This window comes from Rhea americana, unplaced genomic scaffold (assembly GCF_003343005.1).
Source record: "Rhea americana isolate MKP2758 unplaced genomic scaffold, rheAme1 scaffold_75, whole genome shotgun sequence".
NCBI lineage: Eukaryota > Metazoa > Chordata > Aves > Rheiformes > Rheidae > Rhea > Rhea americana.
The window spans coordinates 3,383,128-3,403,430 of NW_028186923.1; the positions used below are offsets into that span (position 1 = coordinate 3,383,128).

General features: G+C 39.3%; 1 protein-coding gene across 1 annotated transcript in view; it reads right to left on the reverse strand.

The window, feature by feature from the left end:
* Positions 1-3,804: 3,804 nt before the first annotated feature.
* The window catches only part of ARK2N (arkadia (RNF111) N-terminal like PKA signaling regulator 2N), a 30,924-nt gene continuing 14,425 nt past the window's right edge, over positions 3,805-20,303 (reverse strand). The window contains exons 2-4 of the mRNA XM_085322223.1: positions 15,447-15,629; positions 10,471-10,597; positions 3,805-6,796 (exon numbers count right to left, since the gene is read on the reverse strand). Of these exons, the coding sequence (XP_085178349.1) occupies positions 6,607-6,796; positions 10,471-10,597; positions 15,447-15,629 (500 nt within the window). The 3' untranslated portion in view covers positions 3,805-6,606. The remainder of the gene's footprint in view (positions 6,797-10,470; positions 10,598-15,446; positions 15,630-20,303) is intronic.

The window sequence follows — 20,303 nt, forward strand, 5'->3', positions numbered from 1 at the left end:
CTGTCCGGGTGGTCGTCATGTTGTCAACCCTGCGACACCGCTGATTCACCTAACTGTGAGCGGCACCTTGCAAGACCTTTGGCTTGCTCATGGAAGGACACACCATAGGAAAAAGACACAGCGTTGTCAATTATTTAAGGGAAGGCATCTGCTTACTCTCTCCAGTCTAAGTAATGCATGATCATTTGAGCAGCTTCCCTCCTTCTCCGAAGCCTGTAGACACCAAAAAGCCATGACATTGATTTAGGCGTTCAGATAAAGAGCTCTCTTGGGGAGCGGTGAAGCGGCTGCTTATTTACTGTGTCCTGGGGTTGCTGGACAAAACGTCCAAAAACCAACACAGCAAAACATGTTGAGCATATGCAGCACTTCCCGCAGTGCTCCCAGCCCCTGGCCACCAGCTGCTCTAGCTTTTCCCAAGCCTGACATGATCTCTAAGCATTCGGTGGCTCTTAATGCCTGTTTTTTTCTTCATTTCAAGGAGAATTGGACCTGCAAGCACAAACCTCCAGCAGTTTGCAAGGCTGCCTTGGAAAAGCACAAAAACGCAGGTGTTTCTCCAAACTGCTCTTTCTACATCTGCTCAGCTGCCAGAATTTTGTCCACATAATCTCTTGCTCTTCCCTTTCCAGACCCACCAGGTATTTAAAGACCAAAACAGATTGAAAATAGTTCTCTGAAGAGTTCTGCACTCCGGCAAACTGAAGGTGATTTCTGACCACTGCTTCTTATCTGATATTCACTGATGTCCACGTTCACTCCAGTGGTGTGAGAGGCAACCTTTCTGCTCAGCGAGCTGGGGACCTCCTCCAGAAGACGCAGAGTTGCTGGAACGGTCAAGGACTCAACTACCGATGAATTACAGCTTCCCCTCGATACCTGTCCGTGGGGCCCGCAGACTCCCTCGTGGGGGAGCAAGCGCCAACCCCAACTGCTCAGCAGAACCATCCGCTTGCCCAAATCTACTCACCAGCCCTCACCGTTGCTTCATTGCAGGCTTTCTCACAGCAGCTTTCCCTGCTAGCAGAGGTCCTGGACAGACAGTTGCAACTCAGAGCAATATGGAAACGAGGACGAGGCATCTTCTCTGGGAGACGTTGCTAGCAGGGAGAGGAGAACGAAAGCCCAGCAAAAGAGGTGGTCTCCAGCCTGCTGCCGCGTCCTGCAGAACGTCGTTGTGCAGATGACAGAAACCATCAGAGCTGCAAAATGCTGGCAGAACTGAGGTGTTAGTGAGATGTCAGAAAACAGATCGGGGGTGTTCGGCGGGTGATTTGTAACTGGCGCAGGTCCTGCGAGGGGTGTCTCTACTTGGTGGTTTTGTCACGCGCAGCCCAGGGAGAGTGTGAATAAATGAACTCAATGGATAGTGTAATCATGTGGAAAAGCAGTAAAATTACACTTTCATGAATCTCTGTCATCCCCTGAGCCAGGTAAGACGAGCTGTGAGTAAAAACACCGCACACAGTATCCCTCCAGCCCTGCCATCCTTGGCAGGAAGGGTCCTCTTTGGGTTTATAGACTAGAGGGAGCCAGCCAAGAGCTATCAGCGCTACGAAGCCATGGACAAGGCAAGCGTGATCCTCTGCTCTGGCAGATGAGGCATTTTGTTAGAGCTAGTGCATAGGAAACCCACTGTCGAAGGTACCAGTGCGATTCCAGCAGTCCTGCTTTCCATTTGCATCATCTACAGCCCTTAAAAGTGAATTTGACCAGGAATGGGCTGAGAGAAGCAGCCACAGCCTTCAGGGCAGTGGAGCCCCCCTTCTCTGAAGGGAAGACTAAAGGGCTTCCATCTATTTAGGCTTGGCAAAGGAAGACATGATTGTTGATAATTCATCAGGATCATTAATCTGCTGCCCTAACTCGCCTTCCCCCCGGGGCAGCCCACAGCCGGGCTGCTGGGAGCTCACTAACAGACTTCCGTGCCCCACTGCACGGCATTTAGCAAGGTGGACGCTGCGTGGTGGCCCTACGACCTTGTGGGTTTTTTTCCCCATGAGAACTCTGTTGTAGCTCACCACAGCAGCGTTTTTATAGCACAAGTCCAGCTGCATCCCTCTGGGTTCATCTCCTAGGGAAACAGTAGGCTCACGGCAAAAGCAAGCCTGAGAGACGAGAAGCTGCTGGCCCACAGCTCTGACCCAGATGTTCCTCATCCATGGGGCCACGCTGCAGGGAGCACAACCCAGCTTTCTTTCGGATGAAGGCTGAAGACGCACTTGTGAAGTTCACAAGTATCCATCGCAGAAATGCGTTTATACTTTGATAAGCTCACCAGGATCCGGGTATAGACCTGGGGCTTCGGACTCCTCAGCCACTGCCTAGTTCCGGTAAAAGGAGGCTGCTCACCTTATTTTCAACGAACATCGAATTAGATGCAGGACATGTCAGTCGCAAGTTTGTATTTTGCAGGAGTGCTGCTCCTTGCCTTTGCAGAGAGAGGGGAAATTTCAGCTCCACTCCCGTGGGGCCCTGCAGAGAAAGCTCCAGCAAGTTGACATTCACAAACTATGGCCCTAGAAAGGAGGGGGGGAAAGAAATAATATTGCAGAAAGTGGAGGTGGTGTGCTCAAAGGATGCTGAATTTACAGATCCTCTAGGGAACTGGACAACTAATCCACTTACTAAAACCCTTTCAGTTCCCATTTCAAGACAGACAAAATTGTATTTTCAGCCAAGAAATTCATCTGCTTTCCAACGATTTCGCTGAGAAAAAGCAATATAAATCAAAGCTGCTTGGCAAGCTTCTGTCAGTTCTCCTACAACCCCAGAAATGACGGTTCCCACAGAGCTAAGTGGCAACATAAAGCAAACTAGTCTGAGCCACAAGGGATGTGTTGAGTGACTAAGGAGAAATTTTAGGCATTCAATACTGTGCATGTCCAAACACTCAGGAGTATGTCTTGGCGGTGGAGAAAAAAGACTTAGGGGATATGTCAGTTCTCATCTTTCCACATCTGCACCAAACAGCTGTTCTTCCTCAGCTGAAAATGCATTTTTGAGCCCTGCATCAGTGTCCAAAACAACCAGGCCCTTAATTTGTATTTCCAAGATCCGCAAAAGCCAAGAACTCAACGAGGCTGAAAAGTCAACCAACTTCCCTTGCATTTTCCATCTTGTTATTTAAAATAAATGGATAAATATCTCTCCTTTTTTACACTACTGAGAGCCTTCTTACTGGATAAAAATACTGGAAGCAAATCAAACCCCCTTCTCCACTGAACAAGCTGGAAAAGTAATTTTTTTTGTTTTTCTTCCTGCTTCCACATGAGGTACGAGAAGACTGGAAGGCAATGGGGCACTAACTTCAGTGCGATGCAAATACTCCTACCGTTATTCTCTTCATTTGAAGCAGTAAATTCCCTGGTACAGCTTGGTGGTTCTCCAAACCACGTTCAATGTGGCACCACCTCTTGTGGTCTCCAAGGACCCGGCAAGTGCTTCATACCTGGTCTCTTGCTAGAAGTGCTCTCTGCAGGGTATGATGGACCTTGCATTACTGCTACCTGCATATCTGCCGGCACCTCCCACCGGCATTATAATCACAAAAATTGCTCTTGCCCTGGTCTGGGAGATAAAAGTAAGCTTCTGCGGTCTGGAAATCACATTTACAATCCAAACATTCAAAATAAACACATTTCAGAGGGAGTCACACTGAATTTGGATAGTTGTTACCCAATCACAGAGCTTAAAAGGTTTACTTTAGAGAAGAGAAACAGCTGCATATTGGAGAAAAATGAAAAAAAAATCCCAAACAAGATGATATTGTTTAAATAATACACTCTATTTTATTTTGTCTTAAAATAGTTTAACCTTTATGCTACAGACTTGTTTCAAAAAACAGAAGGTCTCATCTTGCACCAAAAATATATATATTTATATATATATATATAACACTCTGTTTTATTATTATTTTTTTTTTCTCCAAAGACCATTAAATACTAGATGGAAAATGAGAACTAAATAATGAGTGTCAAGAATCAAATTTTGTAACTAGAGTCGCACGTTTTAAACATTTACGTTCTAAGCGGTGATTCGTCATCACTACCGAATATTCCAAGTTCAAAACTCCAGCCAGGCGGGAGCTGCTCCGCCACGAAGGGCTCGAGCCAGTGCACGCTGCAGGCGGCGGAAAGATTTTGCATCAGGCCCCAAGTGCACTGGTTCTCAGCCGTACAATGGCAAACRTTTTTCTTTCCTGCTGAGAAGAGCAAAACTGTCCAGGCACCTTTTGCTCTCTTAAAAAAAATAAAATAATAATAATAAAAAAAAATTACAACAAACAGACAAAAAGAGTAAAACAAAAACACAAATATTTCTTAGCTATCCAGTGATTGTGGTTTTCAGATTACTACCCTTTCAAAATTGGTTAAGGATAAAAGAAAATATGTAGTGTTTTAAATTAAAAAAAAAAAAACCTGCATCAGACTACAATACATGAATTGTTTAAACAAACACAGTGCACAATTGGAGGAAGTTTGGTTAGGACGCAGTCATTTTTTTATATATACATGGAAGTCACATCATATACAAACTGAAAAGAAGAACGGATAGTTAGTTTGCAGTTTGAACGGAAGGACTACGAATGGGTCCCTGCAGCCTTCTGCCAGACGGGTCTTTCCAAAACAACTTCAGGGAAGAGCAAAAAGCAGCCACGCGAAAGCGCTGTCCCGGCGTGACCCTACAGCGCGTGCGCTGGTCCGCTACGACGACGGCTGAGCGGCGCGATCAAGAAACGAGGAGGGAAGATCCGCAGCCGCTACTGAGAGAGCGTGCGGTAACGCAGGCTCTGCCGCAGCGCGGGGCGCGCGCACCCCATCCGCCCCGCTGCCCGCCACCCCGGGAAAGAAAGAAATCGCTCACGAGAAGCACCACATACATTTGCAGGTCATGCAATACACTTATCACAGTTCAATGTCTTAGAAAGCTTGAAACTGGAATATAAAACCCTTAACTAATTGTTCTTTAAAGTGCAGGCATAACCTTTCTGCTTATTAAGGAAAAAGCTGTTTGTTACTAGCTATACCACCACTGTTATTGGTTTTTCTTTTTTCCCCTAAGTTAGGTGATAACAAAATTATTATTTTTTTTTTTGCTCACAGACAAAAATTTTGGAAATCAAATAAATTTAGAAACCAGCCATCACTAAAGCAAAACAGGACTTCTCATATTGTGTTTACCTCTTGTTCAGCCTCAGATGGCAAAAATCTGATGACAGAGCTGTATAAAATTTCCGTTAAAAACATCTGAATACAAAGGAACATTTTAATTGCACAGTAGACATTTAAAGTGAACATTATTTTTTCTTAATCTTTGGTTTTTGCCTTGAGAAAGCCTCAAAATGACAGATTAAGGGCCAGGAAATTCAATATACACTACAGAAACTCGTGGCCACTCAGGTAAGTAGTTCCACTGATTTCAGTGTAGTAAATATTCTGGTGGAAAGTGTTTCTTGGATCATATTCTAAAAAGCAATTCCAAAAGTAGGATAAGAGACATGACCTAAGGCCAGAAAAATGGTGCAGATCTATAAAAAAAAAAAAAGAGGGAAAAAAAAAAAAAAAAGACTACAAACTTAGGCCCTGATCCCGCAACATCCTTTAGGGCAGAATTTTAGCATCTGAATTGCCCCATAGTTTCAGTGAACTGCCAGAGCTTAACGCTACACATCTGCTAAAGTGCTTTGCCAGATGGGGGCTTTACAAGTTTTTTGAGATGGTCAGTGAAGCAAATAAGCAAATAGTAAAAATGAGGACTTAGAGCAACATGTTTTGTTTCTCTCCCTCCTCTACCCCAGGCAAGATTCAGATATATGTAAAATTCAGGTATATTTAAAATGGGAGAGGGATGCTGGGCCTTTGTATTACTTCTCATTTTCTTGTGCTTTTACAATAATCAGCTGCTAGTAAGTCACTACTGTTATAAAACTGTAACAAGCTGTGTGAAATGATCAGTGTAACACAGTAGTTAGGTAGACAGAAGATTCAGCACTGAAAAGAGTGTGAACTATAAATTATATTGAAAATAAAAATCCTTTAATTAAAAGCTGTTCAGTGCATATATTATGGGCCTTTTATATTACAGACAGTCCCTCCTGCTGGTAACAACCAAATCAGCTTGGGTATAAATACTCTCGGCCCAATTTTCGGAAGCGTTGAATACCCCCAGCTCCACTGAAATCAGTGAGGACACAGCATTTTTCAAAATCGCTGATGCGCACACAGCAAAACACTAACTTCTACAAACAAACCCAATATACTGATAAATTAAAAATGTTTTGAAGTTGGAGGTGTGAGAGGGTGGGAGAGCAAAAATTTATACACAATTATTTCTTCAGATTAACACACAAAAAATTAGTTAACTGTAGATGTGTTTTAAATTTGGAGCTATTGGGTTTAATTCTGRGAAGAATCCTCCTTGGAGAAGGTAAAAAAATGTTTACAGTGATATTAAAATTACACTACATTCTTATGGAAATGAAAATCTTCATGAGTTTGAATTTTATAATGCCAGGACTAGGGCTTCTGAAGCTGAAGCTATACCAATGAACTTCTGTGCCACAAAGGGGAGAAGGGATGGGGGCAAAAACACAGTGACACTGCATTACAGTAGATATTTGCGTCTGGTATCCTCATCCAGAGTAAGGTCTACTACTTCTGGGGGTGAAGACCAATTCTGCTGGGGAGTCACAGCTGTCCATGATTGCGTTTGCTGAGCGTTAACGTACTGTGAGCCTGAGCCATGCTTCCAGGAAGAGACACTCTGAATCACACCTCCCCTCGGATGCACACACCTGCAGCAAGGCAAAAAGCAAAACCGATTAAAGCTTCACGCACAAGATTCTTTTTTTAACCACTTTTTTTTGTAACACCACTTCTGCATCTTGTTAACATGTCCCTCTCCAAAATTTCCACTTGTAGAGTCCATGACACTTTAAATACCTAGCGATCTGCAAGTTTACCTGTAAGAAAGCTGAGGCTAAACTTAAATTTWTACTGTTTGTTTGTTTGTTTTCCAAGAACTTAATTTTGCCAGTGGGTATAAAGTAATGTTTCTTATGAAATGCGTGCATGGCTTCCAAGGATCTTGAAGAAGTCTACCCCATCATATGCAGTGCCGTGCACTACTCAGAGGGTTTCCTGGTAGTAATTTTATCCCCCAGACTTCAAAAAAAAAGAGGAAAAAAAGGAAGAGAGAAAATCTTGATGAGATAAAGAGAAAAGATATCTTTTTATATGGAATCAAAAATGTTAAAATAAGGACATAATGATACTTTCTGTATACTAATAAGAGCGATCTTGTACTACATTATTACAGCTATTACAATTGATCTTTCCTGGTCATCTTAAYTCAAAAATTACAAACACATTGAGAAATATTCACTGTGTACCAGTACAGTCCCACTTCAGCAAAACATTCAAGCTTTCAGTAATTCAGTCAATGAGACCAAATCATATATTTAAAGATAAGCACACACTCAAGTGCCTTGCTGAACTGAGGTACTCATCTACTTTATTTGCACAGCATTTTTACTTATTATATTGATAATGGCTGTGACAAGTGAGTACRAAATAATAGTAATTAGAAAAAAATAAAACAAAAGAATATTAGTTTTCTTATACAATCAACTGATGACAAGAATTTACTGGAGTCCTGAAGACTGTCACTCCATTCACAGCTGGAAATCTTAAACAAGTGCTAGTAAAACTTTACATCCAGYGCTTCAAAAATTGTTTTGCTCTTGTAAGCACTGGTGGCAGCTGCAGCCGGAGATGTTTGGCTGCTGGGTAACCTTTCCCACCTCCTTGTTATGACACATGTACTGCATTTCACAAACCAGAGTTTTCTACACTAGTCAAGTGCTCCTGAGATCCCTCCCCCCCTTTTTTTTTTGATTGTAGGTGGCATAATTTCTCTAGAACTCCTTAGGTTATTCTCATCTCTGGTCTCTGGCTGGAGATGGTTTCATGAAACAGAAGGAAAAAAAAATCTAATTCTCCAAGCTCTAATGTATTGGGATATAAATGTCACATTTCTTTCTCAGATACACTACTTCAATTTGGATGTGACCTGCAGAACGACTTTGCTATTCCTCCTTCAGTCTCAAGATACATACTTAAAACACATACCTACAAAAAATGCATAATAAGAGGCTGCAACTCTAACAAATGTAGGGATCTTTTTAAAAACTTTCTTTTAAGAAGAAATACCTGCAAGCATAACTGACAAGAATAGATTGTAACCAAAGTTATATATGACACTTATATATGGTCCATTATTCTTATACGGAACAGTCCTCTCAATGCTTATGCATAGCTAATACTAACTTTTCTCCCTGAAGATGACAAGTAGTAGTCTATAAATTTCCTCACAGAAACGGTATCTTGCAAGAATGAAAGTGTATATCCTCAAACAAGTCACACAAGCAGCCAAGAGCAAAACGTTCAATCAAACATTATCTTAAGGAACATGCTTTCCAACCTGTAACTAAGGGGAAGATATCAAGTAAGGCAATAAAACAAAATTTTTTAAAAAGGGAGAAACAGAGGAGGACTGTTTTATACACATGCATGATAAAAATTCTACAGGACAAAAAATAAAACAAACTGTGAACTATGATTTGGCGTCCTAAGTAAATGTCAAGTAATAGTGTAATGATAAGAAACATGACCAATTCACTAGCAATCTGAAAACTACAAATCATAGACAAACTCAAAAGCTTCACAACTCACACCAATCCAACAACAATGTGAAATATGGAGATATGGAGCATGGTAAAAAAAAGAAAAAGAAAAAAAGAAAAAAAAGTGTGAGCAAAAAAACTGAATTCAAACATCATACTAACTAAGCATGCAAAAATACTGATCAAAAACCTAAACCTTGTCCAAACGACAACCCTGTCAGAAGCCCATCAATACTTCATAACTGCAAGACTAGACCTGCAAGAGAAATAAAATTCTAAATAGGATTCAAGCAACCAAAACGTGCAAGTATTCATTGGAACCAACAAGAACTGGTCTTTGATAGATGGCAGAGTCGTTACATGGGCAACGGCGAGCACAGCGAGGGAAGTGTTCTGCAAGAACACCATGTTACATGTCTGTCTTCTTTGTGGAAAAGCATGAGTTACCATTTCCACACAAAAAGGTCCATATCTAATGGATATCCAAACTAATTTTAAACTTCAACTGTATATTTATTTAACATTCCCATTGTTGTACATGTTAAGTATTATTYAGGCAATCAGCACGGAAAGCTTTTTGTAAGGGGGACCCCAAGCAGAAGGGATGTGCGTACATAGTGCTGGACACGCACAAACTAGTAGCAGAGGACAAGTCAATGGTACTTATCACTAGGACAAAGATGGTGTAAGCACCGGGTCTGCTGGATAAACAGCTAGGGGGGCTCTTCCCTAAGGAGTTAATATTTTTCCAACAGGGTCAGTCACAGAATGACTTTCAGTATTCTAAAARTTAAGACCAAGCACCTTCAGCACCTTGAAACATTTTTTTTTTTCATATCCTACAGGACTAGACTTAGATCCTGTGTGCCTTCTTCCTTTCCTCAAGACAGACATGGTGAAGAAACAGTGAGAGAAAGCTCTGTTCCTTGCCCCTCTAGCCCCTTTTCCTCCTCCAAGCATTCATCAGGCAGCAGACTAGTTTTACATAGRGTTTGTGTGTTTACAGTAAAAACTGTTTTTACTTTAAGAATTTAACTCTCCACACTACATGAAAATGCCAGTCTTGTTCACCTGTTTCATCATACCTTAAACCAAGGAAAGACCATAAACTAATGATGAAAAGAAACATMAAAACATGCCTATCTAGAATAAGAGCTGAAGCAGAGCTGGGCAGCTATTGAATTTTGAGAAACTTCTGGCTTCCTTATCTACCTCCTCTTCCTTATCTACCTCTTTTTCCTTGTCCTTGATCTAGTTCGAAGATAGTTATCCTGTATCTTGAAATAAAACTAAGATTCATAAGGACGTATTTTTAGGCTAAGAGTGCTATCTTAGCACATCAGCCACTCTGAAATTCATAGTATATTCACACCTAGGGCAACTGATTAATTAAATGAATTGGAAAATATTTAAATGCTTAAAGTAGGTGAATATTTTGAAAGGAAACAAGAACCAATGTAAATATTTTCATTTATGTATTTATGTAAATAAATTTGGTATCTGATTTCAATATTGCATATGTTTAGCCTTTTACTGCTTCACATTGAATCATAAGCTGAATCTAAATATATATGAAGATGATAATACTTCTAAAAAACCCCCACTTTTTGACATTACCGTGACCAGCAGAATAGAACATTTGCTACCTTTCGCTCATCAGCCATGGAGGGATAACAACAGTACTACTGAAAGCCAGCAACTTTTTTGTTAATTTTGCTAATATATATTCTGATAAAWTTAAAAAATATATTTAAACTGAAAAAGGAAGAAAAATGACTTCATACCTTGCATGTTCCTGAACTCCAACAATCTCTACTTCGCTATCAGAAGAGGCAATATTAATTTCTTCATTGATCTGTGCATTACCAGAAGAGGTTTTGTCACTTGCAAGAAATCCTGGATCCAAATGACCTGTAGATCGAGAAAATGCAAATACAGCCCACGTTTAACAGCTTAAATGACTCAGAAATCAGTTGTGAAAAGCATTTCTTATCAAACTAAGACTGGAAAATCTTATCAGATCATTATGTTCAACCCTCAGTTTGCATAAGACAGCCTGATACATGACAATCACTGCATTTATCCAATCTCAGTAGTGTTACTGATGGTCTAGATCTCAATAGTCCGACTACTGTGTTAAGAACTTCTCTGCTTTAGGTGTAGTCTTCCAGCTGCTGTTTTACAACAAAGCTAAGACTTAACTGTTTCTAAACATCTTCGAAATAATGTGACAAACTACTGCCAATGAATCCAACCCCGTGATATTGTGACAGTCTTCAGGATGGATGGAAACATCACACAAACTATGGGAAAAGAAAGTCCTGCTGTCTCAGCATCATTATTTTTCTAAAACAGAGGAAGCAMGTCAATGAAAAAACAAAACCATCGATTTCTGTCACACTGTTCCATGCAGCTGACAACCCAAAGCCAGAAATGTCTCCTGCAACCAAAGTCTCTTCTGTCAACCAAACTTTTCTGCCTGTAGAATTGCTCATAGTACTTTCCAGGAAGAAGTCTTAGATGACAAAAAACCTCTAAGTTTACAAGCTGACTGCAATGTTTCAAGGCCTTTAGTGCAACCCTGAWTTTCCTCATCAGGAATTTAGCCCAGACCTTCAGTTCATTACTTGTGGGCAGGTGTCTCTCAAGCGCCACAGGAGAATGGCACAAGGAACATTGTGATAACGTGCCCATTAGGATATACTAATGAGCTGAACGGTCTGTCACACAAAAAGGTGGGTTTTGAATAAAAATCGTCTTCAGGTGACTACAAGACTGAACAGAATGATACATTCTGCCATATGAAGATCACCAGTGCAACCTCAGCCCCATCCAGCACAGATGACAAGTGAGGCTACAYGGAGACCTAGGGAATGAATCAAAATGCCTAGAGAATAAGCACCAATCTCAGTGGCTAGAGTATTGCTGTCCTCATCATGAAAATCAGCAGCCTAACTGGAAACTAGTCTTCGCAGGAAGAACAGGTATGAAAACYAGATTTATCTTACTCAACAAGGTTCTCTTTCTAATGGAGATAAGTAGGATACACAAACTTAAGAAGTTGGTTAAGTCTAACTGTTTCTTTTCCAAGATGATGATGAGATGATTTTAGTTAAGGGGATACTTGCCATTAGCAATACATTGATTTACATTTCCTGAAGGTGAAATATGATGCTAAATAAGAGGCAGAAGCATTATATTCATGTCGCACTGCTCTAATATYATTACAAGTACCTCTACAGAATTTAAATACTACAGGCATGACACAGGATTGTTTTAAATTATACATGCCACGTACAAAAATACCCCATTTACAAATTCTCCTTAAAAAATCTATTTTTCACAAGCTCTATACACAGCAGAGTTGTTCTTTTATTACAGTTACTCAATGGCTATCCAGTTCATCAGTTTGTCAAGCAACAGCTCCTTTCTAAAAACTCTGAGGGACTGTTGCAGGTTTTACTGCTAGTACTGCKAAGAAAGTACTTGATTGCAATTAGTGAAGATGCACTGTAAAATACTAAATAATACTTGCACAAAAAAACACAAAACAAAATGATTATTTATTTTACACAAAATAAACTATTTCAACACCTCAACTTATTGTCTCTCTTTAATAGCGGTAGAGAAGCTGGGAAGCCTTGAAGCAGATGAGACCACCTTTGGAAACAACTAGCACAGCTGCATTACACAAGGAAAGAATCATTTTTAGAGCTAGAAAAATTAAGTGCACATATTACACTTATCTAGTTTGACTGGACACCTCCTCAAAGATGAATGGAGTAGGATGCAATAATGATCTATAGCATTTCAAAACTGCAAAAACATGCAGAACTGATTATAACCCAAGTTAGAGGACAAGAGGACATAGAAACAAGAAATAAGTTTAGGAAAAGTGCCAGGAAAACATTCCAATGACTGCTTCAATTACTCATAAAAGATGCAAGCAAAAAAAAAAAAAAAGAGATAGGAACTATACGGCATGCTCACAAGTTCTGGAAAGTGAAGGCACTTGCCACAGTATCTCAGTCAGGCTAGAAGGGAAAGGAAAGTTGTGTGCTGCAAAGCACAAGGAGAAGGGCTTTTGTCCTCTCAAGACAAAAAAGATTTGTTAGCTGAACTTAAAAAGAATAATAGCCACAATGGCTTTTCCTAACATTACAGTTCAGCTGAACATTCCTCGGTAAATGTCAGCAAAACTCCCCAAATGGGCTACAYGTATTTCTTAAACAGAAGCAGCTGGGCACACTTGTGAAGCACGAAATGGAGTTGCTCRAAGGCTTTGATTCAAGTGCTGGTGACACAAACTGGGCAATTCATGCGATTACTACCCCCAGCGGTCCACATCGCCCCACTCCCGAATTTTCCTGCTGCTATAGTACCGGCAACAAAACAGCCAACAGTCCTTGGCTGCTTCCCACTTGCTGCTCACTGATTCGTACAAGSTGGAATCGGCACTGGTCTGCCCTCGTACGCTGGCACCGCGGTGCAACCTGCGCTGGACACGCGGTGATGCAGGGCAGAGGGGCAAAGCTGACAGGCTCTTGAACAGCCCCACACTGAATCCCCCCAGCTGTAAGCGAGAGCCCAAAGAGAGCAGCATGTTACCACAGTTTTATTACCGTTAAAGTTCAGACAACAAAAAGGAAGGCAGCAGTAGAGAAACCATGATTAGCAAAGTAAACATTACAACTGGTAGCTCGGTGTAAATCCAGATTACGGCATACAGATTGAAATGCAGCCTCAGCCCATACGAATTTCACGCCTAGTAACCTGCCTGTGCTGCTATTTTCTTTGGACTGCTATCTTTGGACCAGATGACACCCAAAGACGTTTTGTTTACCCTCTAACATCAAAACCTGCAAAAAAAGCCCCAAATATTTGCCCATCCACAAAGATTTGATAGTGTGCCCTAGTAAAATTTTTCACTTAGATAATGCTTATTTTATGTTTTTCCAATGTGAAACTTAAAGGTCTGCTAAACTAGACGCTGGTTTATGATTAAGATGGGAACAAGATGCACGATTTGAAAGCTAYGCTTTCCAAGTGTGCAGTCCTAGTTATGGTACAGAAAGGTCAGTACTGACGAACGTTACAGAGCCAGAAGTGTACTGAACATATGAAGCTCCGGAGCCAGATGTAGATAGGAGGAAAAAGAGATTCATCCTTTTAGAAGATGAGACAGCCCCAACATCAGGAGAGAATTCATTGGGACAAGCCTTCATAGGCTCAGGGATAAAGAAGTTTCATGAAGTTTTCCAGGTTTCTTTTACCTGTCAAGTCCTTCCTTGCAAAAGGTAGGCTGCTTGGATACAGATGGAGGAAGAAAAACAAATTTCCAACACATCATTGTAGTCATAAGAGCAAAGTGGAAGGAAGCTTGGTACGAAACTTTCACTTTTTATTTCTTTACCTTCCTTTCTACTAAAGTACCAGAGCGTTAATGTTATACAATAAAGCCAATTTCAGCTGTTCTAATAATTTAATAAATCATTTAATAAAGCAGTGGGCTTGACGGGGGTCAAATATTTAACTGACTATTAATTAGCTACTATCCARCTAATGATACCAGCGAGCCTGGAAAACACAGGCCAGTTTAAGAAAGATTGGAAGACTGTATCCAGCCAAAGACCACAGTGAAAACAGTATCACAGAGGATTACATTCATATAATGGACTTACACGGTTATACTGTGGATCACCTCTTAAGATTTACCACAGTCCCCCCTCCTTTTCTTTCTTTTTTTTTTTAATATTCTTTTAAAAAATTAAATATTCTTTGAGCCTCTCCAACTAGCCTAGGTCATGACAAGAAATCTTAAACTTCTAACTTCTTCAAAGTTAAAAAAAAATATATATATATGCCCTTAGGAGGATATTTTCACCACAACATAAACAACATTACTTCCATATCTTCTCATTTTCAAGGGCTTTATCGAGGCTAGTTAATCTGAAATACCAAATAATATTCATACTTGCTGATACAAGTCAACAGGAAATATTCCCCCCCTAACCCTCTGTATTCAAAACAGTACCATTACATTTTGYTGTATAACTTGTTTATTAGTGAAGAGTTGCAAATATTAGGTGGAGCTGAAAAATCTGAGGTATATGCACTTTRAATCTTCCCACAATGTTCCTGCTCCTGCTTTCTTGAAACTAACTTCTTTGCAGTCTCTTGACATTAAGCCCTTTCACCAGCACCTTCTCACCCTTCATATCTGATGCTGGTACGTCCAGTCTTCTACAGTATGTTAAAAATGCAGATGGCATAAGATGATAGTTAATGTTTGTATTTTAAGGAAATAAAAAGACAAACAAGAGACAAAAAAGACAAACAGACAACTGAAATGACTAAAGTGAGGTTATGATCACATTATTTACTGGTAGGCTGACTGGATTACTAGCTAAGGGTAAGGGTGATCATAATCMACCCTTCATTAACACTTTGCTTACCCTCGTATAAAATACATAACAAAACCCCCACAGATTTAAATTCCAGGTAGTAACTACAGGCATAAGGAGAAGAAAAGTAAGAAAACTAGGATAGAAAAAAATACATTCCAAGAATTTTTGTCAGTTCTTATCCACTATGCGTGGGATAAGCATTAGGCGTTTTTAATAAACATCTGTACTGTTTTATTGCAGAATCCATACGAGGTGCTTTTAAAGCTATATAAATTACAAAACTACTGGAAGGAAGGAAGGTGGGATACTGCCTGAGACACTGGAACAAACATCGGAGGAGAATTTAAACAAACCTGTATCAGCACTCAGCTCATCTAGCAGTCCTCTGTTCCTCCAGGTAGATCCCGGATCTTGATTTCCTAAAGAATTATTGTGCTCTTGAACTACTGCAGCCGCCAACAGATTGTCCACGTTTACCACCTCTGGRTCTGAATTTGTGTCTGATATATCATAATGAGCTACAACTGGAGGTCCATCTGCAGAAAGAAAGAAAAGCAATGGGTATTAGAAATCAGCATATTGTGAAAGGCACTTTTAAAAGTATAAATAATTTGTTCTAGGATCAGTGCATTCTCCTACAGGATGTTCTTAAGGAACTATCAATTATTAAACTTTAGTTAATGAACACAGTCTGATATCACAGAGACATTTTAATGTTTGCATACATAGAAAACAGACGTAAGAAAAACAGATGTTTAAGCTTGTCTTGTCATCGTATGAGTTATTTGGATGTTATCCTTTACATTAACACAAACATCTCCATATCTGACAACATTACATTTACAATTCTAAAAGGATAAAGAACTTCAGTTTGAAATAAATAATTTTCTGAACTACAGGACATTAAATTTGGCAAGACAAGGTATTTAACTAGTGACAGCTTACATTACTTGTGGGTTGATTTAATAAAATTATCTTTCTGATATAACTAATCCAGTTACAATAAATTTAACATTAGACAAGTTTAGTTACATAACATTTTCCTGTCAAGGACAGGAGAATTTTTCATAACTGCAGTGTTTTTTGGTTTTGCTTTTTTAGGATAAAGAATAACACAACAAAAAAAAACTACAATGTGCAGTGATATATATAATTTTAATTCATACATTCAYCCTATAAATCTTTGGCCACCAAACTGATGGGCGAAGAGAGAGACATTTTGTCTTACATGATTTGGATCAACAAAATGATAATTTTCAGTCTATTTTATTGGAATGGAACATCTTCTTTGTGAGGAATGAAAATAACTTATGATTAGAAAGCATGCTAGAAACAAAAGCAGCTCAGTATAAAGTCATATTCAAGACAAGAATTAATGTGGAAGCAAAGAGCAAATGGAAAAATATCGTAATTTCACAATGAAGCATATTTTAATTCAATATAATGCCTCACCTAGTAACTACTGTTCATGGATTCAAGAGTGGGTGAAAAAGGCTGGAGTTCTCGTTCCCCAAAYGGCAGAACCGAACCTTCATTTGGGCTGGCACTTCAGCCACGGAAATGAGTATCGAATGGAGAAATAGTTTGGGCCAAAAGTCAGCAGCTTTGGTAGCATAATGCCAGAAATCCAAAGCAATTTTGACAACTGAATGTTTGAAGGGATTTTTCATTATAAGGTATGATATATAAAGGAGGTAATCGTTAATACAGCTCACTAATAATGTCTTTAGAAAGATGGGACCTTCAGAGTTATAAAAGGATTAAAGAAAAAAAAGAATCTCAAAAAAAGAAAAGATTAGTTTCTTCTAGAAGTGTTAAATGTCCATGGCTGCAGACGAAAAGAACAGTACGAACTAGAAGCTTTAGTTATCTGAAAAAGCTGTTTCCATTAAGGTGCTTGTTTTGTTTTAAACTTGGTCCCTGAAACATAATTCAATGCAATGTTTTAAGAAATTCCTATTTTGTGGTTAGCAACACACTTCATTGAAGAGTGACCATATTGCTTAAGTTGTACTAAAGAGCAGTTTTGCAACCAGGTATGAAGAAATTCACAGAATACTTCAGATCAGACCTGCCTCCAAATTAACAGTTTCATAAAACAATGTTATATTACAAACTTAAAACAGACTCGACAAAAATAAATGACTCGTTAAATGTCAATGTATTAAAGACCAAACTGTTCGCAACATGAAACACTGATGATTATGACTGGAAAAGAAATCCGGATAATTAACTCAAAGACAATTTTTTGCTTTAGAACGACAATTACAAAATAATGGCATACCAAATTTAAAATTAAGCTGGCTGATATTTGGTTAATTATTTGTGCAAGCCCATGATTAAATTACATGCAGAAGTTTACAGCTGGACTGAAACATGGAGGGGAACGTTTTCAGTCTTATCATCAGAGTTCAGCGTGAACATATATTATGTGATCTATAAAAATAAACAGTTGAGTGCAGAAGATACGAGGGTCAAGTACAATATTGACTATTTGACCATTTTTACAGGAGGTTATCTAAAATTTCAGGAGCTATAGACAATTCCTTCAGATTTTTGTTTCTCTCACTTCTTGCTAAGATCTCCAGAAGTAGAAGCAAAAATTAATTTAGCTAGACATGCCTACACAAGTAGAATTATATTTGGACAAAAGGTACTAATAGTCTCAAGTCAAAATTGTACCACTCCTACATGTATAATCATGCAAAAATGTATAATAAATGTATATACATGCAGAGTGATATTCTCATCACCTACCCATAGAAATAACTTGTGTGAAAGTCTTCATCAGTAGGAAATACAAGCATAAACTTGTTATCTGTAGCTCCACTCTTGTATCTTCCACACTTCCAAACAGCACACCTTATAACTTAGCTTAAATTTAGTATACATCAAACAGACAAAAATATTTTCAATTTAATTTACATAYTGTAATTATATTTGTCAGTGTAACAGCCACCAGCTTAAGGATCTGGAAAAAAACCAAGCTGACTACTTACAAAATRTTCACAGCAGAGGTATATTTTTTGCTTTTTCTCAGCCTTGTCTTTCAAAATCAGATTTGGAAACAAAAGGCCCCCTGATATCGAGGCTATCCATACCTATCACCAGTGAACGACCAACCAGGCCAAGATAACGGCCACAGAACTCAAGTAAAATACTTTGATTCTCAGCATGCATAAAAGAAGAAATAATAAATGCCTATATATGTAAAAGCTAAAATGTCCTCTTAAAAAGAAAGAAAGAAAGAAAGAAAAAAAAAAAAAGGCAACCAGGACTCTCTGCCCAAAGGCACAGCAAAGAATTTGCAGAGCCTCCAATAAAAAAATATCATTTTATCCAGATTAGCTGTCCAACTATACTTATACTAGCCGAGATGTACAGTTTGGCTGTAAACAACTGTAACAAGATGAAAGCTGCAGCCGAGGCTTATCAAAATTTCTCTAAAAATGCCCATTCCAGTGCCCTTTTCAGTACTGCAAGAAAGGGGGAGGATGGGTTAAATTTGGAAATAAAACTTCCCCAGCCAACTACATGATCGGCTGATGATGTGATGCAAAGTGAACGTGTGGTGCCAAGAAATAAGGACAACTCACTTCAGCTAGGAAATAAGAAATGAAAAAATGCTTTCAGGTYGCAAAGGTATAGGATCAACTAAAACCACAGTTCTAACTTTTATCAGCCTTTTTGGGGAACAGTGTTGCTCTTTGTAGTAATGGACACTAACAGGGTTTCAAAAGACAGAAAAAACAGACACCAAAACAAAACCGTGACAGAATCAAAACTCAGTATGGCAGAAGTGTGAGGTTCTTTGGTCCATAATTTAAACAATGTATTTAAGAAAAATCAAATCTTCTATGAACCTGAGGTAGCCAAAAGACTTAGGTTACACTGGTGATAGGTTTTAATTTATTATTAAAGCAATAAATACTTAAAAAAAAAAAAAAAAAAAAAAAAAATTTTAAAAATTAATAAAAAAAAAAAAAAAAAAAAAAAAAAAAAAAAAAAAAGGGAAGAAGTCTTTTTTTTTTTTTTTTTTTTTTTGAAAATTGAGAGGCAAAGGTCTATAAAGAGACAAAGTTTCCAAGAGTCCAGTTGCCTCTGAATTTATAGAGTTCATCAAAGCTAAATCCACTCGAGACAACTGCAGTAAAAGCCACATGCATGAAAATCTGTGTCTGTACACAGGAAGCTTTAAGTTTGCAAGGTAGCAAATGCAGTAATTTCACATTTGCTAGCCCCTCATATACTTTTTATAGAGCCACATCTCAAAATCTGGTGACCTAAACTGTGTTATAACATGTATACTCCTCTTGCCCCCTAAGTCACTCTAATGGCACAAGCAAGGGGTGGTGGAGCTGCTGCAAATCAACCTTAAAGTTTCAGATGGAGGAGAAAAACGTCATCCTCTACGAAGCACCGTGACCGTTGTGCTGACACAGCTGTTTATCAGTGCACCGCAGTAGCAGGTCACTTTATCATACGAACAAAAAAAATACCAGCTAGCAGAAGCTGAAGGGGAATTTAGTCATTAAACAGGCATCATCTCYCTTTAGGTTTCTTAAAATTGGGCATCTAGTCTCTGCCAGGCATCTACCTGCCCTCTGTAATCAACAGAGGGAGGAACTTTTAGGGGGCAAGCAACCTCATCCTGAAAGAGAGGAGGAAAACCGAGGGTCTAAACGGCAGTTTATCATTTCTTTGAGTGATTTCACTACCCCCCTGTAAACACCGACAGCTCAACTACCTGAGACAAGGCACCTAATTTTTAGAAAGCTCAAGTTCAGCAAGCCAAATTCCAGCCTTAGGGATGGGATTCACACTGACCGCTTTGTGCACCTCACTACGTTTTCCTCTACAAGAAGCAGAAAAGGACCGACGTCTCCAAGGGACAATCCCGATCGAATCGATCCAAAATTAAAATCCTAATTTCGGTGGTCTGAAACGCCCTCTGCAGTCATCAATGCCTTTCCAACCATGACACACGAAGCCTTATCTGGGTGTGAATACCATGCTAAGCCTCAAAACATAGAGAACGGCTACCGTAATAATTACAGCCCTTTACTCTTACAAAAAGCTTTCCATTAGTGGATCTCAAGGAACTCTGAAATTTCTGCCTATGGGGAGAACTGAGGCAAAGAGAGATTTGTGGCTTGCCGAAGGCCAACAAGCAGAAGAGTTCAACTGAACAGAGAACAACACTCCCCTCA